Here is a 19,358-nt window from a genome sequence, read left to right on the forward strand (position 1 = left end):
TTCTGGACAGTTTGCTTTATGCGTTCAGACAATTGAGGCTCGCCTTCCAGGCACAGCCCAGTGCCCTGGATGGCATCAGCATAGGCTCCCCTGCCCTAGCCTTGAAGCATGGCTGTGTGCACGATTCACACCCACACTTGGCATAAGGGTGGGGGTGGGGGTGTGGGGGCACGGAGACCACAAGAGTATGGCAGCACCTGCTGTGGTGGTGGTGCCTGGGAACAGCAAGACACAGCGAGGCTCCCCAGCCTTTAGGGGAACACATGTGCACGAAGCTTTGGTTCACAGGCGCATCTGGCTGGCTAAGGGCAACAGTCACAGTCAAATGACTATTCACAGCTGCAGACAGGAGGCAAGACAGAAGCAAGTATCTAATTACAGCAACTTGAGGGTTTCCTTTTTAAAGGTCAACAGAAGCCAACCTTGGTCACACAGGTGGTGAGGGAGGGATATGCTGTGGGCGGCCCATGGGCCAACATTGTTCTCCTGACAAAAAAAAGAAAAAAAAAAAAAAAAAACCGCCATCAGTACCACCTGTGGGGGGTGTGGTGGAGGACAGACACGGCAGAATGCTGGACTCTTGCTTCAGATGGTGCACCACAAGCACACGGCACCCTGCATAGGTGCCTTTGAGGACACCCTGGTGCCTCAGACTCAGGCAGGAACACATTTCCATCCCACACCCACACACAGGGGCCACCAGTCGAGAAGCAAGCTGGGCACTGGGCAGCTGCCTTTGACATCCAGAGAAGCCGCTGTCAGTCAACATCTCTGGATGAAGAATGGGCTACACTGAAGGCCCTTGCTTCCTGTTTAAACAGGTCCACTTGCTAAAATGCATGATTCCAAATCTACCTTCTACTCTCACTGTAAAAGTCTCTTTCAAAATGCTAAGATACCACAAAAGCTTTAAAAATCAATGGGTGGACATATGGACTCGACTGCAAAAAATCTTTGTAAAAAACTGTTGCCGGAGGCCAGGAAAGGCAGGGAGGGCCTCAGTGTCCAGAGAGGCGCTCTTAGGGTGTTAAGACTTCATCAGAAAAAGGGGCCTTAGGAAGCCAGGGCAACTCCAGGAGGTGGCGGGACATCATCCTCGCTGGCATCATGTCCAGACTGAAGAGGGACCACCTTGATGGTTTGCCTCCAATCCCAGAAAGGTAGTTCTGATACTAAAATTCTGCTTATTTTAAGCCAAAAAGGTTTAAAATACTCTTTTCTGTTCTACCTTTTCAAAGAAGGGGAAACACAGAAGGCAGGTGAGGGCAGGGCACCATGTGCACCTCCTAACCAGGTCCCTGCAGCAGCCCTGCAGGCATCCTGGGCACATGGGCCACCTGGCATCACGGGCCAGCCGCAGGACTCAGCCATCCCCTCTCATCTGTCATCCAAGTATCATGTGTCATCAGTGCATATTACATACTAAAATTCATGAAAGCCTTCATAAAAAGAGCCTGCAGCAGATGCACAGAAGCAAGGTCCACCACTGTTCACAGTCACCAGCTGCCACTGGTGCAGTCGCTGAGTCCATCCATTCAGGCCTGGAGCCTTCCAGGGGGAGCCGCTGCTCCACATGTGTGCTGTGTGGCCGTGACTGTCCCTGTACACCAGAGCCTCCACCCTCAGGCCAGGCCCACAGGTTGGCCACAGGGAAGGAGCTTGGGTTGGAGGCCTGACACTGTGGTGCACGATGCATGACTGCCGGTCTCCTCAGAAATGCTGCTGGCGGCCCCCGCGCCCTGGCCTGTGCCACCTCCCTCACACGTCCACGGTGCACAGGGGCTCACCGCCAGGCTGGGCGGACGCCACAATGGACATCTTGGGCTTCTTTCGAGTCTCCTCCTGAAAGAACAACAAAGGTCAGGGGTGCCAGTGAGGGGGGCTCGGCAGAGGCTCGGGAGGGCACAAGGTGGAGGGAGAGCCCAGCAGACCATGCCAGAAGGCCCTGGAGCCCAAGGGCAGGGAAGGCTAGAAGAAGCAGGGAAGGCCTGAGGCAGGCCAGCCTGAGACTGCAGAGGCCCCCTGGATTGCCATCAGAGCACAACATGCGCAGCCTACCTGGCCATCAGGACATGTACCAAGAAGTGAAGAATTTTGGGTGTAGTTACAGTGGCAGGCCAGGCCTCCACACTAGGTGTTTCTCCCTTGCCCAGCTTTTGCTTGCCCCAGGCCCAGCCAGGAGCACTGTGTCCTGCACCTGCTGCCCTTGAGCCCCACAGCCCCTCTTCCGACCAGGGGCAAACCAGGAAGTCCCACTGGCTCCAGGAGGCCAAGCCCCACCCCAGGGAGCAGCGAGGGACCTGCTGGCCTGGGCGGCGGCAGATACCTCCTGGGGCTCTCACCCAGGCCAGGGAACTGCCACACTTAAGAAAACTCCCACCCAGAAGGCCCAGGCGGGTGCGTCACGCCGTGGCCACGCAGACGATGCCTGAGGACAGACGACACCACTGCCAGCCTGACAGACCCCCCTTTGAGTGGGGTTCCCAAGGTGGCTTTAGGGGCTTCATCAGGACCAAGCCCTACAGATTCAACCCTGGCAGGCGCACTGACCTACCCACAAACACCCAGGGTGGACATGGGACCCAGGTGGCCCACCAAGGCTGTGACCTTCATGGTCCACCACTAGGCTGGCCTGCCAGCTCTCTAACAACAGAACCAAAACTGAAGTGATTTATAAAAGTATCACACATGTTGAAGCTCAAAGAAAAGCCTGTATCTGATTTTGGAAGGAGGATCCAAGCATTTCCAAGGTGTCAGCTCAGATACGGGTCCTGGGGGCGCCTGCTGTCCCTCCACAGCTGCCACAGGAATGGCCGTGGCCCAGCAGCTCTCCCGCTAGGGTGGCACTCACCCTCTCCTCAGCCAGCCTCTTCATCTCCTCCTGGAGCTTGCTGAGGATGTGCAGGTTGGGCTTGTTCTTCTTGGCATACTGCTGCAGCTCAATCACACTCTTGTCCGACGTCTCCTGGGAAGTACAGCACCTCACGCTCAGGACTGCAGGCTGTAGCTCCATGGCCTGCCCACTGCCCAGCAGCTGTGTGCCTGCAACCCTGAAGGCAGGCGCGTCCAGGGCCTGGCAGACACCAAACAGCCAGGAGCTGTGGCCACAAAACTACATGCTGACTGCCCGCCTCAGTGATGCCAGGCCCACTGACAGCAGCGAGAGTGAGGGGCAGTCCACGGCTGCCAGGCCTTTCTGCCCACACGAGGCCACTTATGCGGCCTCCTGCCATGGGCAGAGCAGGGAGGTGAGGTGCTCGTGGTGCCCAGAGCCCTCATCAAGGAGAGAAACCAGAGCGCGGCCGCAGCCAGTTAAGAACAGCACGCTGCAGCCCAGCCCATCAACCCCAGGCACTGAGCTCTCTGCAAATATCATGACTGCAGAGGAGCATCAGACTGGCCTCAGCCCCTTCAAGTCTTAGGCCAGCCCCAAGGCTGCTGTGTTTCCTCGGGATGCCAGAGCTCCTCCCAGCTGTGGCTGTGCCAGGCTGGGACTTTTCCCCCTCCTGCTTAGGGAAGTTTCCCACCCCCGGGCCAGAGTGGGGCTTGCCTTCTCTCCCTCGGTCAGAACCAAGGACCATGCACAGCAAAGGCAGAAGCAAGCGCTACCTACATTTCAATTTGCTTCCCAACAATGTCTCTCCTCAAGTTCCTCAACACGCCCTGGTGGCCCGTGTGGGCCCCCTCACCCTCCCTTATCATGTCCAGAGTAACGGCCTCTTCAGGGACAGTGCCGAGGCCATGGTCTCAGGGACCTAAAGGCAGGCCCTGCTCTTGGCAGCAGGCTCCGGCATAGGGCCCACCCACCACACAGTCCTGGGGCTGCCCCACCTGCAGCCCCAACCCCTCCACACCTACTTCCCCTTCCACTGACCAGAACCCAGAGAGTTTCTGTAATCATTCGGGGAAAATGAGGAACGTAAACACTCACCTCCCCATGTTACCCTCCACCCCTCAGGAGTGGGCACTGGTACCAGGAAGAGCTACCCTGACACTCTCTTTCAAGCAGGGAGGGCTGGCCCTGGCTCCTGAGCCTTTGCATACCCCAGAGCCAGGCGCACCTTCAGCATCTCCTGCCCGGCCCTGCCTTGCACTTCAGCCATCTCCCTACAAGCCACATAGCTGGGCCCAGGCTGCGTTCCCAATCACCCACATTTCACTGACCATTCCCAGCAGGCCGGGATAGGAGATGTGGCTAGGACGACCCACCCCCTGCCCACAAAGCCACACAAGTGGCCCAGGAGAGAGGCAGCCGTGAGCAACCCTGAGCACAGAGCCTCAGGAACACGCTCCAGGGTGGCAGCACAGGCTGCCCTGGGACCTGCTGAGGGCCAGTTACCTGCTTGACCATCTTGCTGCTCTCACGGCCGTACATGCGCAGTAAAGAACCCCAGTTCTTGACATGTGGGTGCAGCAGCTGAAGGATCTTCTGTGAGGCTAACTGCTTTCCAACTCTCTTATTCTTACCTACACAGAGAAAGAGCAAGCACGGAGAGAGGGTGTCACAAACACCCAGTGCTCACGGGGCCCCCTGCTGCCCCCAGCCCTCCTGACCCACACCCCGAACGCCAGCAAGGGCACATTCTATAGGAACAGGCAGCACTCTGCCACTGCTCTGGGCACCTGAGTCTCACAGTACACAGCTGCCACCTTGAGAGTAGCCCTCAGAGTCCAGGAGCTGAGGGCACCACCACTCAAAGCCACGCAGCTGAGAGCCTCCCTCCCGCCAAGACCCACACCTCCAGAAACAAGGAGTAGCAGGATTCTGCCAGCTATCTGAGAAGGAGAGCCTTTCCTCCTGCCACAGGGACAAGGGCTGGACAGAGACAGGGATGGCAGCGGGGGAAAGGGAGAAGACAGAGAAAGTACAGGCAGGATGGCCGCAAGTCTGCCTTAGGCTGAATGTGTGGTGGCCAGCACACACAGCTGGGCTCAGGGACAATGCCAGGGCAGCAGCTGAGACCAAGCCACAGAGGCACAGGGCCACACCAGGGGCCGCCTGCCCGGCAGCCACCAGGCAGCAGGGAAGGAGTCCTTACACCACCCGCGCACTGTGTGCTTGCCACACGCCATGACGTATTCACTCTTCTGGTTTTTCCCAGGAACCACTTCAAACTTGATAGACGTGTCACCCATCCCATGGTTTCTTTAAGAGAAAACAGACAACAGGTGGTGTCCCCTGAGCAGAGCAGCCAGCTGCCTCTGAGAAGGCCTGCTCTGGGAAGCCCTTAGGAAATGACCAAGCCTCTCCCCCGACTGCATCTTAGCCAGAGGGGGGAATTCTCCACACGCCCTATTCAGGCCTGCGGGACTGACTGGTGGCCAGGGCCAAGGAGTTAATGTGTACCAGGGAAACCTGGCCATGCCTCTGCCTTAGGACAAACAGCCACGAGAATATGAGACGCCAGAGAGGAGCTCCCCTGACCTGACTCAGGAGGGGAGGCACCCCCCACCCTACCTTTTAAGGCACTCGTGGAGGATCTGATATGGAGACAACAGCCCAGCCTTGCTGGTCAGCTCGTAGACCCGCGAGTCCTCGATGCTGATGTGGTTAAAATACTACAACACAAAGCAGAGGCTCATGAGTCCCCACCAGGCCCGCCGGCCTCTTCACGGCTGGGCCTGGGGTTGGCTTTCCCCAGATGCTTAATATCTGTTCTTGTGAGCTCACCTAGCACATCATACCCTCAACTCTGCAAGGAACCCACCGGATATGGGACACGCTCCATACCTCACCATCCACTTGCCCATCTCCAGAGCCCACAGCACCCTTCCGCCCTGAGCACTGTGGGACGGAGTCTGGCATCCCAAGAGAGCCCCAGGCACATGGCTGGCTGGCCAGGCCCACCTCATCTGGATCTGATTCTGATCTACAAGGCACCTTTGTCAGAACTCTATAAAGATAAAGCACTTTTGGAGAGAGGCTTTACTATTGTCACAACTGAGACTACAGTAGAGGGAAAGTCAGCCAGACCCAAAAGCTGGCCTTAAAAGGCCCAGCTCCCCAAAGGCCAAAGCCCCACACAGCCACACAGAGCCCCGCCCCAGGTGGCCAGCAGGGGCCCAGCCCAGCGCAGCTTCCAACAGTGTCATCACCCTGGCTCTGCAGCCAACCCAAGAACACACACAGGAAGGGCAAGAGAGGCATACAGGTAAACAAGTTCCCTAAGTTACACTCGAGGGGATGGGGAGATTCTGCACAGTTGAGGCATAGGGAAGCTGCACTGAGCTGAGGTGCAGAGGCAGCGCCTGCTGTGCCTTCCCCAACTAGGCCTTTGGCTGAAGCTGAGAGCCCCTCCTGGGTGAAAGGAAGACGCCATTCAGCCCACTCTGGAGCATGGACAACCTCCTTGGTGGAGCTGCTGTGACAACATACCACAAACTCAGTGGCTTAGAACAAGAGGTTTATTCTCTCACCATTCTGAAGTCTGAAATCAAGGCCTCAGCAGGGCCATCCTCTTTCAGAAGCCTCCAGGGAGCCTCTGCCAGCTCCTGATGGCCCCTCGGCTATGGCAGCATTGCTCCGATTTTCATGTGGACTACTAGCCCTGCCCCTCCTCCCTCTTCTTAGAAAAACCAGACACACTTGATCACACTACCACTCTGCTTCAGTGTGATCTCATGTTAACCCAACTAATTCTATCTGCAATCATCCTCTTTCCAAAAAAGACCACATGCTGAAGTACTGGAGATTACCCATCAGCCACACCCTCACAGAGCTTCCCCCACCGGCCCTGTTCTGGAGAGGTCTGCAGGGACCTGGAGCCTGCCTGGCCCATGGGCAGGGAGGAAGCCTAGAATCAAATGATTCACACACCTCGCCGTGCAGGCCCCACAGTGTGGCAAGCCCACTCCACAGGGACGCTGGCCCTACAGACAGGGCAGCGGGCAGCTCCTCTGCCCTTACCACTCCAGTAAGCAGCAAGAAGGCCAACTCGCTGCAACTGCATGAAAGAGGAAGGCACTAGCACTGAGGTTGGCAAGCGAAAAATCCTCACAGTATGGCTTGGCTACGGTCTTCAAACAGGTCTCCAGAAGACACTGCTCCTCTCAAGTGCACATATCAACATGGGTCTTTTTCCAGGGAAGGTCACTCACCAAGACATCAGGCCCTGGAACCTCAAGGGCTTGTCAACCAGCCAACCAATTAGCAACGTCTAGTGCTCTCGGCCCACAAGGACCCACATACCCCGTGGCTTCGGGACTGGCCCTAGAGAAGCCATGGCCGTGGAAGCTAGAGAGCATGCTCAGAAGTTTCTGGCAAAAGACCTAAGCCAGGATGCCCGGCACCAAGCTGCCTGAAGCCATAGGGTTAACCCGCCAGGGACAGGTGGAGGCTCCAGCTCGTGAGAGATGGATGGCAGAAGTGACCTGCAGACAAATCCCTGTTGCTTCTGACAAACAGCACAGGAGAAACCTAAGCAATGTGTGCCTGGGAGATGCCAAAGGACCATGCGGGAGCACCACAGACGCCTGACACCTCTACATTCCACTATCTAGATGAAATGGACCAATGCCTGGCAAGACAAAAACTATCTCAGTAGCCTCAACAGCCCTACACCTGTTCAAGAAACTCAACAGTAGTTCAGAGTAGTCGTAGTTATAGTTAGTAGTTCATACAGTAGTAGTTTAAAACTTTCCCACTAGGAAAACTACAGGCCCAAATTTTAAGGAAGAAATGATACCAATTCTACATCTCTCTTGCCCTTCTGAAAAACTCAGGAGGAGGGCTATTTCCCCTTCACTTGACGACACTAACCGTACCATGACATTAACATCCAGAACACAGATGCAGTGGGGAACTAGCAAATTAAAGCCATTAACACATGAAAAGGAATATATACCATGCCCAAGTAGGACTTATTCCAGGAACACATTTTTAAAAAATCAACATAATTAACTATATTGACAAATAAAAGAAGAAAATTGGATACGGAATCTACAGAAAAACTACTAGAATAAGTCAGTACAAATAAAACAAATTCTAGCTCTGTATGCTAGCAATAAACAATCAGAACTAAGGTACTATTCACCACAGTGCCACGCATAAAATATTTAACTATAAATCTAGTAGAATATACACAGATGTGATTAAATCTATGTGATGAAAACTGCCGACCACCCATGAAAGATATCAAAGAAGACCTAAATAAATGAACAGATGAACTATGTTTATGATTTGGAAAATTCAATATTGTTAGGATGTCCATTCTCCCCAGATTGATCTACAGGATCAATTCCAATCAAAATGCAGGCTTTTTCTTTTTTAAGATGGAGTTTCGCTCTTGTTGCCCAGGCTGGAGTGCAATGGCACGAGTTTGGCTCACTGCAACCTCACCTTCCACCTCCTGGGTTCAAGTGATTCTCCTGCCTCAGCCTCCTGAGTAGCTGCGATTACAGGTGCCCGCCACCACACCCGGCTAATTTTTGTATTTAAGTAGAGATGGGGTTTCACCATGTTGGCCAGGCTGGTCTCGAACTCCTAACCTCAGGTAATCCACCCACCTCAGCCTCCCAAAGTGCTGGGATTACACGCGTGAGCCACGGCACCCAGCCCAGAACTTTTTATGGAAACTGACATACTGTTTCTGAAGTCTACATGGAACAGCAAAGGAGCTAGAATAGCCAAAACAATTTTTTGAGAAAGAATAACAAACTCGGAGGATTCCCACTATCTGATTTCAAGACTTCAAGTCATCAGCAAAGTGTGGCATCAGTGAAAGGACACACAGCTCAAGAGATAGTAGAGAACCCCGAAACAGACACACTTCCACGGTCACCTAGTGACTGAGAACGGTGTGAGGGCAATGCTAACGTAAGCGTGCACCTGTCGCATGGCCCAGCAACCCCAACCCAGGGGTTTACCTGAAGGAAACGAATCTGTCCATCACACACAGACCTGGACAGCCTTACAGCAGCCTTACTGCCCATCACCAAAACCCAGAAACCTGCCAGTGTCCCTCAAGGGAGAATGGAGAGATGCACTGAGGGGCACAGCCACCTGGTGGCCAGCACTCAGGAGTACAAATGACCACATGACGGATGCATCATACTACACCAAGCCACAGGCCAGATTCAAAGGCTACCTAGCATGTGATTCCACTGAGAGGACATTCAGGATCTGGTAAAACTACAGGGGAAGTTCAGTGCCCACCAGAGGATACAGGTGGCAGAGTTTGGCCAACAAAGGAGCATGTGGGAGTGTACAGAAATGTTCCGCATCTTGATTGCAGTGTTGGTTACATGACTGCATTTGTCAAAACTCATAGTACTGCATGAAAAAGTGAATTTAACTCTATGTAAATTTTAAAATAAGTTGAAAAAAAAACACACTTGGTCACTAATACCTAAATTTAATAGCCACGAAACACCAACCCACAGCTAGCAACAAAATACCAAGAAGAGATCACCACAAGCTTTATGAAAAGGAAATGATGCCAGTTCTGTTCCTCTTTTTCCCTTTTTAATCAAGTAGCACACATACGTGGCCACCACACCTCCCAGGCATCAACCCACCCCTCCTGCCACGCCTGCCCCACCTCCGGAGTCCACACGAGGAGGGGATGCTACCCCAAGCCCCAGGCTGTCCAGGGGACAGTCCAAGGACAGGTGTTGGCACCTCTGCACAGGCAGCTGGGAGGGGCAGGGGGCAGGAGCACAACCTGAGAGCCTCGCTCAGGAGGACCAGCAAATAGGAACTTCCAGGAACAGGAGACAGCCAACCCTGTCTAAACCCGCGCCCTACCACTGAGGGAAAAGCTACTTTTCCCTCTGACAGATTTTAAAATGGGGACATGACAGATGACATATATACAAATCAGAGGGTCAAAGAGCTTCTCAGGAGGGACACATACAAAAGGCACCCTAAACCAAGGCATGGCATCATAAAAATACATGGTCTTCTCTCAGGTTCCCAGAACAGAGCAATTAAAACCCTGAGGATTCCCTGAGGCTAAGTTTGTCTGTGATTCAAAACGACCCCACCGCAGTGCTTATGCTGAGATGGCTCAGGGTGGGCTCCCTAGAGAGATCAAATGTGTCATTAGAGGGGAGGAACTCTCAGCCCTTCATGAAAAATAAGTTTCATGAGTAAAATGTTCTTCCTGAGTTCCCTGAGTCCTAGCAAATTTCCAAGCATGAGGAGGGGTCCTGTGCTGGGTGGCGGGGTCCCCATTTGCAGCTGGCACAGGAAGTGGTGGCAGTCCCACAGAACTGAACTCCTTACCTGGGGAGATCTGACACTAGCTCCAGACAGACTGTAGTGTGGGAGGCCTGGAGGAGGGTGTGGAAAAAGCCCCAGGCAGGCGAGTCTACAGCGGAAGCCACCACGTGCCCCACCCCCATGTCCTTCTCCACCTGGGGAAACCTCTTTTTTCTCAGACTACTTTGCAATATAGTTTCTGAGAAGCTTCTCCACTTCACAGAAGAGCCCCAGAACGGAGGCTGAGAACCTGACTCCCAGCTGGGCCCTCTTCTGGCGCCAGAACCCATAGTGGTCCATGGACATTTCCACCACCCCACAGCAAAGAAAAGGCAGGGCTTTTACTCAAACAGGAAGGTGGCGTGAGACCCATACAACTCAGGCACCATCATCTGCAACAACCCATGCTAAGAGTCTTGGTGGGCAGGGGTCTACGCAAGCGCTTCCCCAGAGGGCCTTGGAAGCCTCCCTGGGAGCCATCTTTCCCACAGTTGGATCACTCAGAAATAAAAGTCAAATGTGGCCGGGCACAGTGGCTCACACCTGTGATCCCAGCACTTTGGGAGGCCAAGGTGGACGGATCACGAGGTCAAGAGATACAGACTATCCTGGCCAACATGGTGAAATCCTGTCTCTACTAAAAATACAAAAATTAGCTGGGCATGGTGGCATGCGCCTGTAGTCCCAGCTACTCAGGAGGCCGAGGCAGGAGAATCGCTTGAACCTGGGAGGTGGAGGTTACAGTGAGCGGAGATCGAACCACTGCACTCCAGCCTGGTGACAGAGCGAGACTCCATCTCAAAAAAAAAAGGTACAAATGTGACTCTTCCTGGAGCAGCTAGTACTTGGAGACTGTGCTTGATCCAAGTGCGGCCTGCGATCTGTCTACCTGTCCACGATGAAGCAGTTACATAAAGCACAGAAAAAATGTAGAAACTTGAGAGCAAGAGGCTGGGTGTGGTGGCTCATGCCTGTAATCCCATCACCCTGGGAGGCTGAAGCAGGAGGACTGCTTGAAGCCAGGAGTTCGAGAAACTTAAGAGCAAGTTAGTACTACCATGGACACTTAACCATATTTTACAACAGCCCCAGTACACAAAGATGACAAAACTTTACAAAACCATAAAGTAGTTCTAGAATGGCTGAATAAGGATCTTCAGAATCTGCTCTCTTCCATCAAAGCAACAAGAACACTAGCAAAAATAGTCAGAATCAATTCTTTCAGAACCCTGGAAACTAAAGAAAGGCTTTCAACAATCCGAGGAGTGTTGATTCAAGAAAGACAATGAGTCTTGCTAAGAACAAGAAGTTGCTGGCATCTTAACTTGCCCCATTCCCAGCCCTTCTCCCCAGCTCTGTGGTAGCCACTCAATGCAGAATGGGTCCTCAAGGCCCCAGGCCCAGAGAATTGTCACTGTTGGGTCTACCTGGCCACTCTCTGGAAAAGCCTCATGGCAGGACTTGTCTTTATTTGACCTCACTCAGTGAAAACAGCCCAGTTCCTCAGAGCATTTGTCAAAAGGAGTCAGTAGCAACTGTTTCACCCTGCAGCTGCCAGAGGCTGGGGCACTAGTTGGGCAAACAAGAGGCTGGCCAAGAACCCGAGAAGGAAAAGTTGGATATGTCCTTGGGCCTCTGAAAGGCTCTAGCGTATGTCTGGAGATGGCTGCATGCGGGCCCAGGAAAACCTCCCAGCTGATTGACCTGGAGGCTCTGTACAGGTGGCAGACAAAGGCTAAGACAGTTAGTAGCCACCGGAGCACACCAGGTGAGCCCCACAGACCTCAGCACAGGCCAGGAGACTTACTGGCTCAGGGAATTTAAGAAAATCCCTGTCCAGGCCGGGCGTGGTGGCTCACGCCTGTAATCCCAGCACTTTGGGAGGCCGAGACGGGCGGATCATGAGGTCAGAAGATCGAGACCATCCTGGCTAACCCAGTGAAACCCCGTCTCTACTAAAACTACAAAAAAACTAGCCGGGCGAGGTGGCGGGCGCCTGTAGTCCCAGCTACTCGGGAGGCTGAGGCAGGAGAATGGCATGAACCCGGGAGGCGGAGCTTGCAGTGAGCTGAGATCCGGCCACTGCACTCCAGCCTGGGCGACAGAGCGAGACTCCGTCTCAAAAAAAAAAAAAAAAAAAAAAAAAAAGAAATTAAGAGTGCACAATAAATGTGACGTGCTTGAGTCATCCTGAAACCATCCCCGCCCCCCAACACCGTCTGTAGAAAAATTGTCTTCCCTGAAACTGATCCCTGGTGCCAAAAAGGTTGGGGACCACTGTAGTAATATGTACATAACAAAATATGTGTTAACCAATTATTTATGTTATTGGTATGGCTTCTGGTCAAGAGTAGGTTACCAGTAGTTAAGGTTTGGGAGGACTGAAAGTGATGCGTGAATTTTTGACCTCATGAGAGGCTGGTGCCCCTAACCTCCACATTGCTCAAGGGTCAAGTGTATAAAGAACGATCTAGGGCCGGGCACAGTGGCTCATGTCTGTAATCCCAGAACTTTGGGAGGCTGAAGCGAGTGAATCACCAGAGGTCAGGAGTTCGAGACCAGCCTGGCCAACATGGTGAAACCCCATCTCTACTAAAAATACAAAAATTAGCCAGAAATGGTGGCACACACTTATAATCCCAGCTACTCTGGAAGCTGAGATAAGAGAATCACTTGAACCCGGGAGGTGAAAGTTGCAATGGGGTCAGGATCAAAGTCTGTCACTGTCTGGGTGATAGAGCAAGGCTTCATCTCAAAAAAAAAAAATCTAAATCTTGTAGACTCTGCCTCAAAGATTCATTCCCATCACAAACCTACATGTACCCGACATTTACGGTGCACACTCAATGCTGCAAAACAGAGGACAAAAATCTCTAAGAAAAAGGACATTTTTTCTCTGCCTATACAAAGACAGGCAAGTTTCCTCTTTTATGAAAATACAAACAGAAGAACCTGGAGGCTGGATGACTAACCTGCAGGGCATGGAAGGCATGGGCACAGCCCATGGACACCCCCAACTCACACTAATAGGGCAGGGTAGCCATACTGCACCCGCAGCTCCCAGTAGGGCAGGACCACAACACTCACCTCGAGTTCTTCACTGTCTTTGGGCTTCTCTTCCGAGGTCTGTTTAACAAAGTCAGGGATGAGGATTTCCAGTGTAGCTCGGGCTATGAAAAAAAAAGAGCCTGAGGGTAAGGCTTGGGCACTGCCCTCTTCTCACCATCCTGCAGAGTGAACTGTGCACTGCTGCCTCCCATCCCCACAGCTCAGGGGCTGAGCGAGAGCCCTGAGGAGTGGCAGCACTTCAGAGACAGGGTCGGGACAGGACAGACAAAAAGCCCGTTCTAAAGAAAAGAGACGTGTGTCAGGCTGCGGGAAAGCCTCACAGGCCATACTGGGTATGTGCGCTCTCACCCTGGGGTCCTGGGAGCAGGCAGGGAGGAGCTCGGAGCTGTGTGTTAGGGAACCACTTTGGTGGTACACGACAAAACAGCTTCGTGGGCCCTGGACCACACAGGGAGGCCTGAGAGCAGGCTGCTGCAGGCACCTAGACCAGGTGGCAACGGTAGTGGCTGGCGTGGGTGGAGAGATGCAGCCAGGTCTGAGAGACGTTAGAGGGGGCTGCCGGAGGGCAGAGCACAGGCATGGCCACTGGGGTCAGAGGTGCCGTAGCCAACGGCTGATGGCTCCATAGACCCCACAGAGCTATGAGTGCTGGCAAGACATGGAGCCAAGATGTCTATAGGGCAGCCAGAGTCTGGGCAGGGGAAGTAGGTTCCAGCACATGGGGAGGAAAGCGGGTGACCCCGCAAAGGGAAGAGCACACAGCCATGCCCAAGGCATCTCCACCCCACACAAGACCCCACTGCAAGTTATCTGTCAAAACCTCCACCGCACCCACTTTGTTGAGCTGCAAAAGTCTCTTAGGCAGAATCTCTCTAAGATGGGCAGTAGGTCTTCTGGAAAACGCATGGCAATGACAGATACCTCAAAAATTGACCTGTAGGTGCCAAGGCCTGGTATACACCCAACATCACCCTACAAGAGGCCAACTAACCCTGACGCTGAGGCAAATGGCTTTTCGTGAAAGAACGTCAACTACCATGAATGCACAGCATGAATGCAAATGGCAAGGGCATGGTACAAAAGGGCAGTGGGTCTTCACCAGGACACATGGCCTTCCCAGAGCTGTGCTGTGCCAGGTGTTCTGGCTAGGCACAAACATGGAGTGGGAGGACTCAGGAAATAGTGCTGGTAAGAGCCAACACCACTGGGGGAGGATGCCGACAGCACGCGGGCCCGCTTCTCCTCCCTCCTGGCATGCCCACATAATGCTCAGTTTAAAAACAAACAAGCACTACAGCGTGTGCCCAGTACAGCCCAGTTGGCTCTAGGCACACCCCTGAATATGTGCAGGGCCAGGACTAGGGAGGGATATACTGGCCCAGCTGTCACTCAGTAGAGACACCTTCTACTTTTTTTCTTTTTTTTTTTTTTGAGACAGAGTCTCGCTGTCGCCCAGGCTGGAGTGCAGCGGTGTGATCTCAGCTCACTGCAAGCTCCGCCTCCCGGGTTCACGCCATTCTCCTGCCTCAGCCTCCCAAGTAGCTGGGACTAAAGGTGCCCGCCACATCGCCCAGCTAGTTTTTTGTATTTTTTTTAATAGAGACGGGGTTTCACCGTGTTAGCCAGGATGGTCTCAATCTCCTGACCTCGTGATCCGCCGGTCTCGGCCTCCCAAAGTGCTGGGATTACAGGTTTGAGCCACCATGCCCGGCCTCCTTTTTTTTAGACAGAGTCTTGCACTGTCGCCCAGGCTGGAGTGCAGTGGTGCGATCTCGGCTTACCACAAGCTCTGCCTCGCTGGTTCATGCCATGCTTCTGCCTCAGCTTCCTGAGTAGCTGGGACTACAGGTGCCCGCCACCACACTCGGCTAATTTTTTGTATTTTTAGTAGAGATAGGATTTCACCATGTTAGCCAGGATGGTCTCGATCTCCTGACCTCGTGATCCACCCCCTTGGCCTCCCAAAGTGCTGAGATTACAGGTGTGAGCCACCGCATCTGGCTGAGGCCTTCTACTTTTAAATCTCACATTTTACTCTATTTGAGTCTTTTCCAATGAGCATGTAATTTTAAAAATCAAAGTAGATGATTACATAAATAAAATAAACATGCCCCACCCACACCCGCCACTTGTCACCACTGCTCAGCCCCTCCCTAACCAAGCAGCAAGGCAGACACAGCAGGCAGCATGTATCTTTGACACCCAAGCAAGCATATTACCAGCTTTATTCTTCGCAAGTTTTTTGCTGCTTGCAGTTCCAGATCCGTACGTCACACCATCAATGGTCACTGAGGCACCAAAAGGCTCACTTGGGTTCTCTTAAAATTAAAATTACTTGTTTTAAAACATACTAGTCAAGACATTAAAAGCGTGTAGACAGTCTGCCCACAGCGACAGACAAGGCGCAGTCAGGGGCTGTCCCTGAAGAGAGTCAGCCTGTGTTTGACTGCAGAGACCTGGGGTTCCCTGGGACTGGAGATGGGCAGCGGACAGGCAGCAGCAAAGGGCACAGCTGGGAAAGTGGAGGGAAATGCGGCACATGGGAGATGGTGAGCCAGAGGGGCGGCAGAAGGCTGAGGGGCAGAGCCTCCTATGACAGGGACTGAGGTCTATGAAAGACGGACACAGGACTGTCGGAATGGGAAAGCACAAGATGTTGCTTGCCAAAGAAACACCACCCCAAAGGATAAGTGACCCCCAGGCTCCAGCTTCCAAGGGGAAGATAGACTGGTCTTCACAAAGGTGTGTGATGAGGGCGCCCAAGGAAAACAGAGCTGGTGGGAAATGTATGCCCAAGGAACCTTCAGACACCCAGGGGCACCAGGAGACCAGGGAAAGGACCCAGTGCACAGTGGGAAGGACTTGCTTGCAATAAGGCTGTCCATGACAACATAGGATCAGAAACCGGCAAAGCAGATGGGGCAGGACAAAAGGAAGGTGGGGAGAGGGGACAGACTAGAAGGGGAAAACAGAGCACCCACTCAGACGGGGCGTGGCTCCAGGAAACCAGCCACCCATCTGTAGCACGTTGCTCTCTACCTTCCCTTCCCTCCCATCCCAGTAGAGGAGGGCTAGTGGTCAGCGCCTGCCTCCCCAGCCCTGACTGAAGTGACACCTTGTGACTCTTTAGGACTGACATGGGGAAGGTTAGACTTACCACATTCAAAGAAATTATAGACAGGGCGGACCTTGAGGACACGCTGCATGTACTCGTGCAGGATGCAGACCTCGGATTTCCCATTGGGGTTAATGACAAACTCTGTGACAAAAAGGATCATCTCAGCAAGTGTGAAACAGTGCCACAAGCCAGCACACAGCTTCCTGTTACCATGTCAGTAACTAGGGGCTCACCACCGTGAATGTGGCAGACCCCTGCATTCATGGGATAAACGTAAGCTTTGAACGAAATGCAACTCATAAAACATGCCCTCAACACATCACATTAGAAATAAAAACACAATCAGTCTGCTGATGTTAAAACACAGAGGCTTATACCTTTCTTTGTGGGTGCATCTTGCACTGATAAAGTAATGAGCTTCTGATTGGCCGGCAAAATGGGCCTCTCGGACTCCGCCTGCTTCCGCTTCATTTCCCGATTGAATTGCCGCCGCTCAGCCCAAGTCCTGAATTTCTTCACAGTAACTTGCTCAAAATCAAAACGCTTCTCCAGGTAGCTTCGAAATTCCTCGAGATCTGTCCCAGATTTACCAGAGAACCAAATTACTTAACTTCCAACATAGGAGTCAGGTTCTCACAGCCCAGTGCGTGGGGCAGGCCCAGGTCACGTTACATTATTTCCCTTCCCCGTCCCTTTCAAAGGGGAGGGAAGCAAAAGAATGAAGCCCTCCCTACAGCAGCTCAGATTATTCTGGCAGGTCCCTTCCAGATGAATTTCTGAGACGTTCTTTTACTTCATTTGGGGCAAGAAGAATATAAAAATAAAAACGAAAAAAGAAAGCTTAAAAAAGTCAGATGGCCTTCGGGACCTCCTCCCTGCATCAAAATAGGTGCCAGAACGCCAGCAGCACCCGGGCTCCATGCGCCCGCCACCTCTGACCACCTCTTTTCCTTCTGGCCATCCTGGCCACCTCTGTAGTCAGCAACACACCCAGGCAGCTCCCTGCACAGGGTCTCGCATTTGTCACATTTCCTCCCGGGCCACTTCCCCATCCTTGGCAAGAGCCCCCATCACAGGCTCTTCTAGGGCACCCCACACTCCACGGAGTTATGAGACAGGCTGGGTAGTGATGTACAGACAAACAGAAACCTAGAAAATGGAAAGTGCTCTTTGAAAGTAATCCAGCAGGTGGGTTCACAGAGACCTGCCGCACCTGAAGAGAGAACTAAGACTTAAATGGTGGGACTAGGCTAAAAGACATGGAAGAGAGAATGGGAAACACCAGTATACATCCAACAGGCAATTGCAGGATTGAAGAGGGAACTGTCCACAAAATGGTGACAGTTTCCCAACACTGAGTCATGGATTAAAGAGGCTCATTGAGCTCATCAAGATAAATCAAAACAATGCCACATGAGCACATCCTACTGAAAAAGCAAGACTTAGGGAAAAATCATACAAACAATCAAAGAGAAAAGGGCCCACTGCCAGTGCCAGCAACCATCTCCCCAGCAGCCTCAGCCATGCAGGCCCTGCAGAGCCCAGGGACAGGAGCCTCGGGTGCTGCGCCCAGGCAGGTTCTTGCAAGGACAGAAAGACAAGCCTTTCAGCCACATCAACAGTGGAGGTGTGCAGCCCCTTGCTGACAAGTACAACTAGGAACAATGATGACCTTCATTAGAAAAACAAAGCTCATGGGTCCCAGGAGGCAAGAAGGGAAGAGTCCTTCAAAACTCACCAACGGATTCGTCTTTGCACACCTCGACTTTGGCCTTCACCTGCCCCAGGGCCCCAGGGGCTGCCTCAGCCCCTAGTGGGTCTTTCTCATCTGGGGGCCCCGGGTCAGCACCCATAGAGTCAGGCTCATCCAGGGGAAACTCCAGCTCTGCAGATCGGCTCAGAGGCTTGACAGGGGACACATCCCCACTAGGGGTGAGGTCACTGCTTTGCTCCCGTTCCTCGTTGTCCTTCATTTTCTTATAATGCAGGCAAGGGATGCTACTCAGAGGAGGGTCGTGTTTCTGTGGATAGTGAAATTGCAATATGGATTACAAGGACAACCCGAGAGTCTGAAACTCTGATGCCTTTCACCGGCCTCTGCTTGGCTGCGGTGCCACGTGTGGGGATGTGCACATTTTGGTCTGAGAACTTACAAGCCTAAAGTCACGACTGATGCCTCCCCTACCCGTATGCTTCCCGTTCCCAAGAAGTATGGCCTGGACCAGGTGACCACCCGAGACTCTCTGTGTAGGTACACTGGGACTCCAGAGTTATGGAATGTCATGATCCACCCGTCGGGCAGCGGTTCTGTAGGTGGGCGGCCACGACCTGCACAGGAAGACAAGAACATCCTATAATCACTGTAAAAACATTTGGAATTGTTGTCACAGCACCTCCTGCACAAGAAATTGTTGGGTACTATGTATGTGTTTATCTGGATCTTCACAAAGAATCGAAGTTCCTCTCTCCTTCCTCACTGCTATGCCTCTAGGCCTAGGACAGATAGCATGTGGCCTGAGGTGGGAATTTACATGTGTCAAACCAGTACATGAAGGAGCACAGAACAGGTCTGTGCAAGATACAAGTCCCAGCCTCAGCTCCTGCCTCCACATCTGGTAAGCATTGTAGACACTGGACTCCTCTCCTGTCTGCCTGGCTGTGGCCAGAGGCGCCTTGGGGCTGGGTGAGCTTTGCTAATAAACTGCATGGCTGTCAGCCACTGCTCCCAGGGACCAGGTGACAAGTCTTCATTGTAACTGAGCTGCACTCTCAGCAGCATACAAAACACTGCTTCAAATGATTCCGTTTCTAAGTCAGTTAAATGCACTACTCTCAACCCCTTCTTTGCTTTATAGCCAGTTGTGAGGAAGAGGTTTATAACTTATCAACTTGACACCTGCCACCAGGCCGACTGCTGGGAAGAGCATAAGGCAAAGATGTAACTAAAACTTAACTTTCTCACAGGTATTG

General features: G+C 52.8%; 1 protein-coding gene across 2 annotated transcripts in view; it reads right to left on the minus strand.

The window, feature by feature from the left end:
* DGCR8 (DGCR8 microprocessor complex subunit) overlaps window positions 1-19,358 on the minus strand; it is a 28,240-nt gene continuing 8,882 nt past the window's right edge. Inside the window, exons 4-14 of one of the 2 annotated variants that reach the window (XM_073006997.1) lie at window positions 18,574-18,716; window positions 18,127-18,409; window positions 16,766-16,963; window positions 16,428-16,529; window positions 15,490-15,588; window positions 13,289-13,371; window positions 5,459-5,559; window positions 5,064-5,146; window positions 4,340-4,467; window positions 2,852-2,965; window positions 1-1,842 (exon numbers count right to left, since the gene is read on the minus strand). In XM_073006997.1, the coding sequence (XP_072863098.1) occupies window positions 1,759-1,842; window positions 2,852-2,965; window positions 4,340-4,467; window positions 5,064-5,146; window positions 5,459-5,559; window positions 13,289-13,371; window positions 15,490-15,588; window positions 16,428-16,529; window positions 16,766-16,963; window positions 18,127-18,409; window positions 18,574-18,716 (1,418 nt within the window). In that variant the 3' untranslated portion in view covers window positions 1-1,758. Of the gene's footprint in view, window positions 1,843-2,851; window positions 2,966-4,339; window positions 4,468-5,039; window positions 5,147-5,458; window positions 5,560-13,288; window positions 13,372-15,489; window positions 15,589-16,427; window positions 16,530-16,765; window positions 16,964-18,126; window positions 18,410-18,573; window positions 18,717-19,358 lie in introns of both variants that reach the window. The other variant, XM_037994763.2, reaches the window with a different exon arrangement.

Source organism: Chlorocebus sabaeus, chromosome 19 (genome assembly GCF_047675955.1).
Source record: "Chlorocebus sabaeus isolate Y175 chromosome 19, mChlSab1.0.hap1, whole genome shotgun sequence".
NCBI classification, from domain to species: domain Eukaryota; kingdom Metazoa; phylum Chordata; class Mammalia; order Primates; family Cercopithecidae; genus Chlorocebus; species Chlorocebus sabaeus.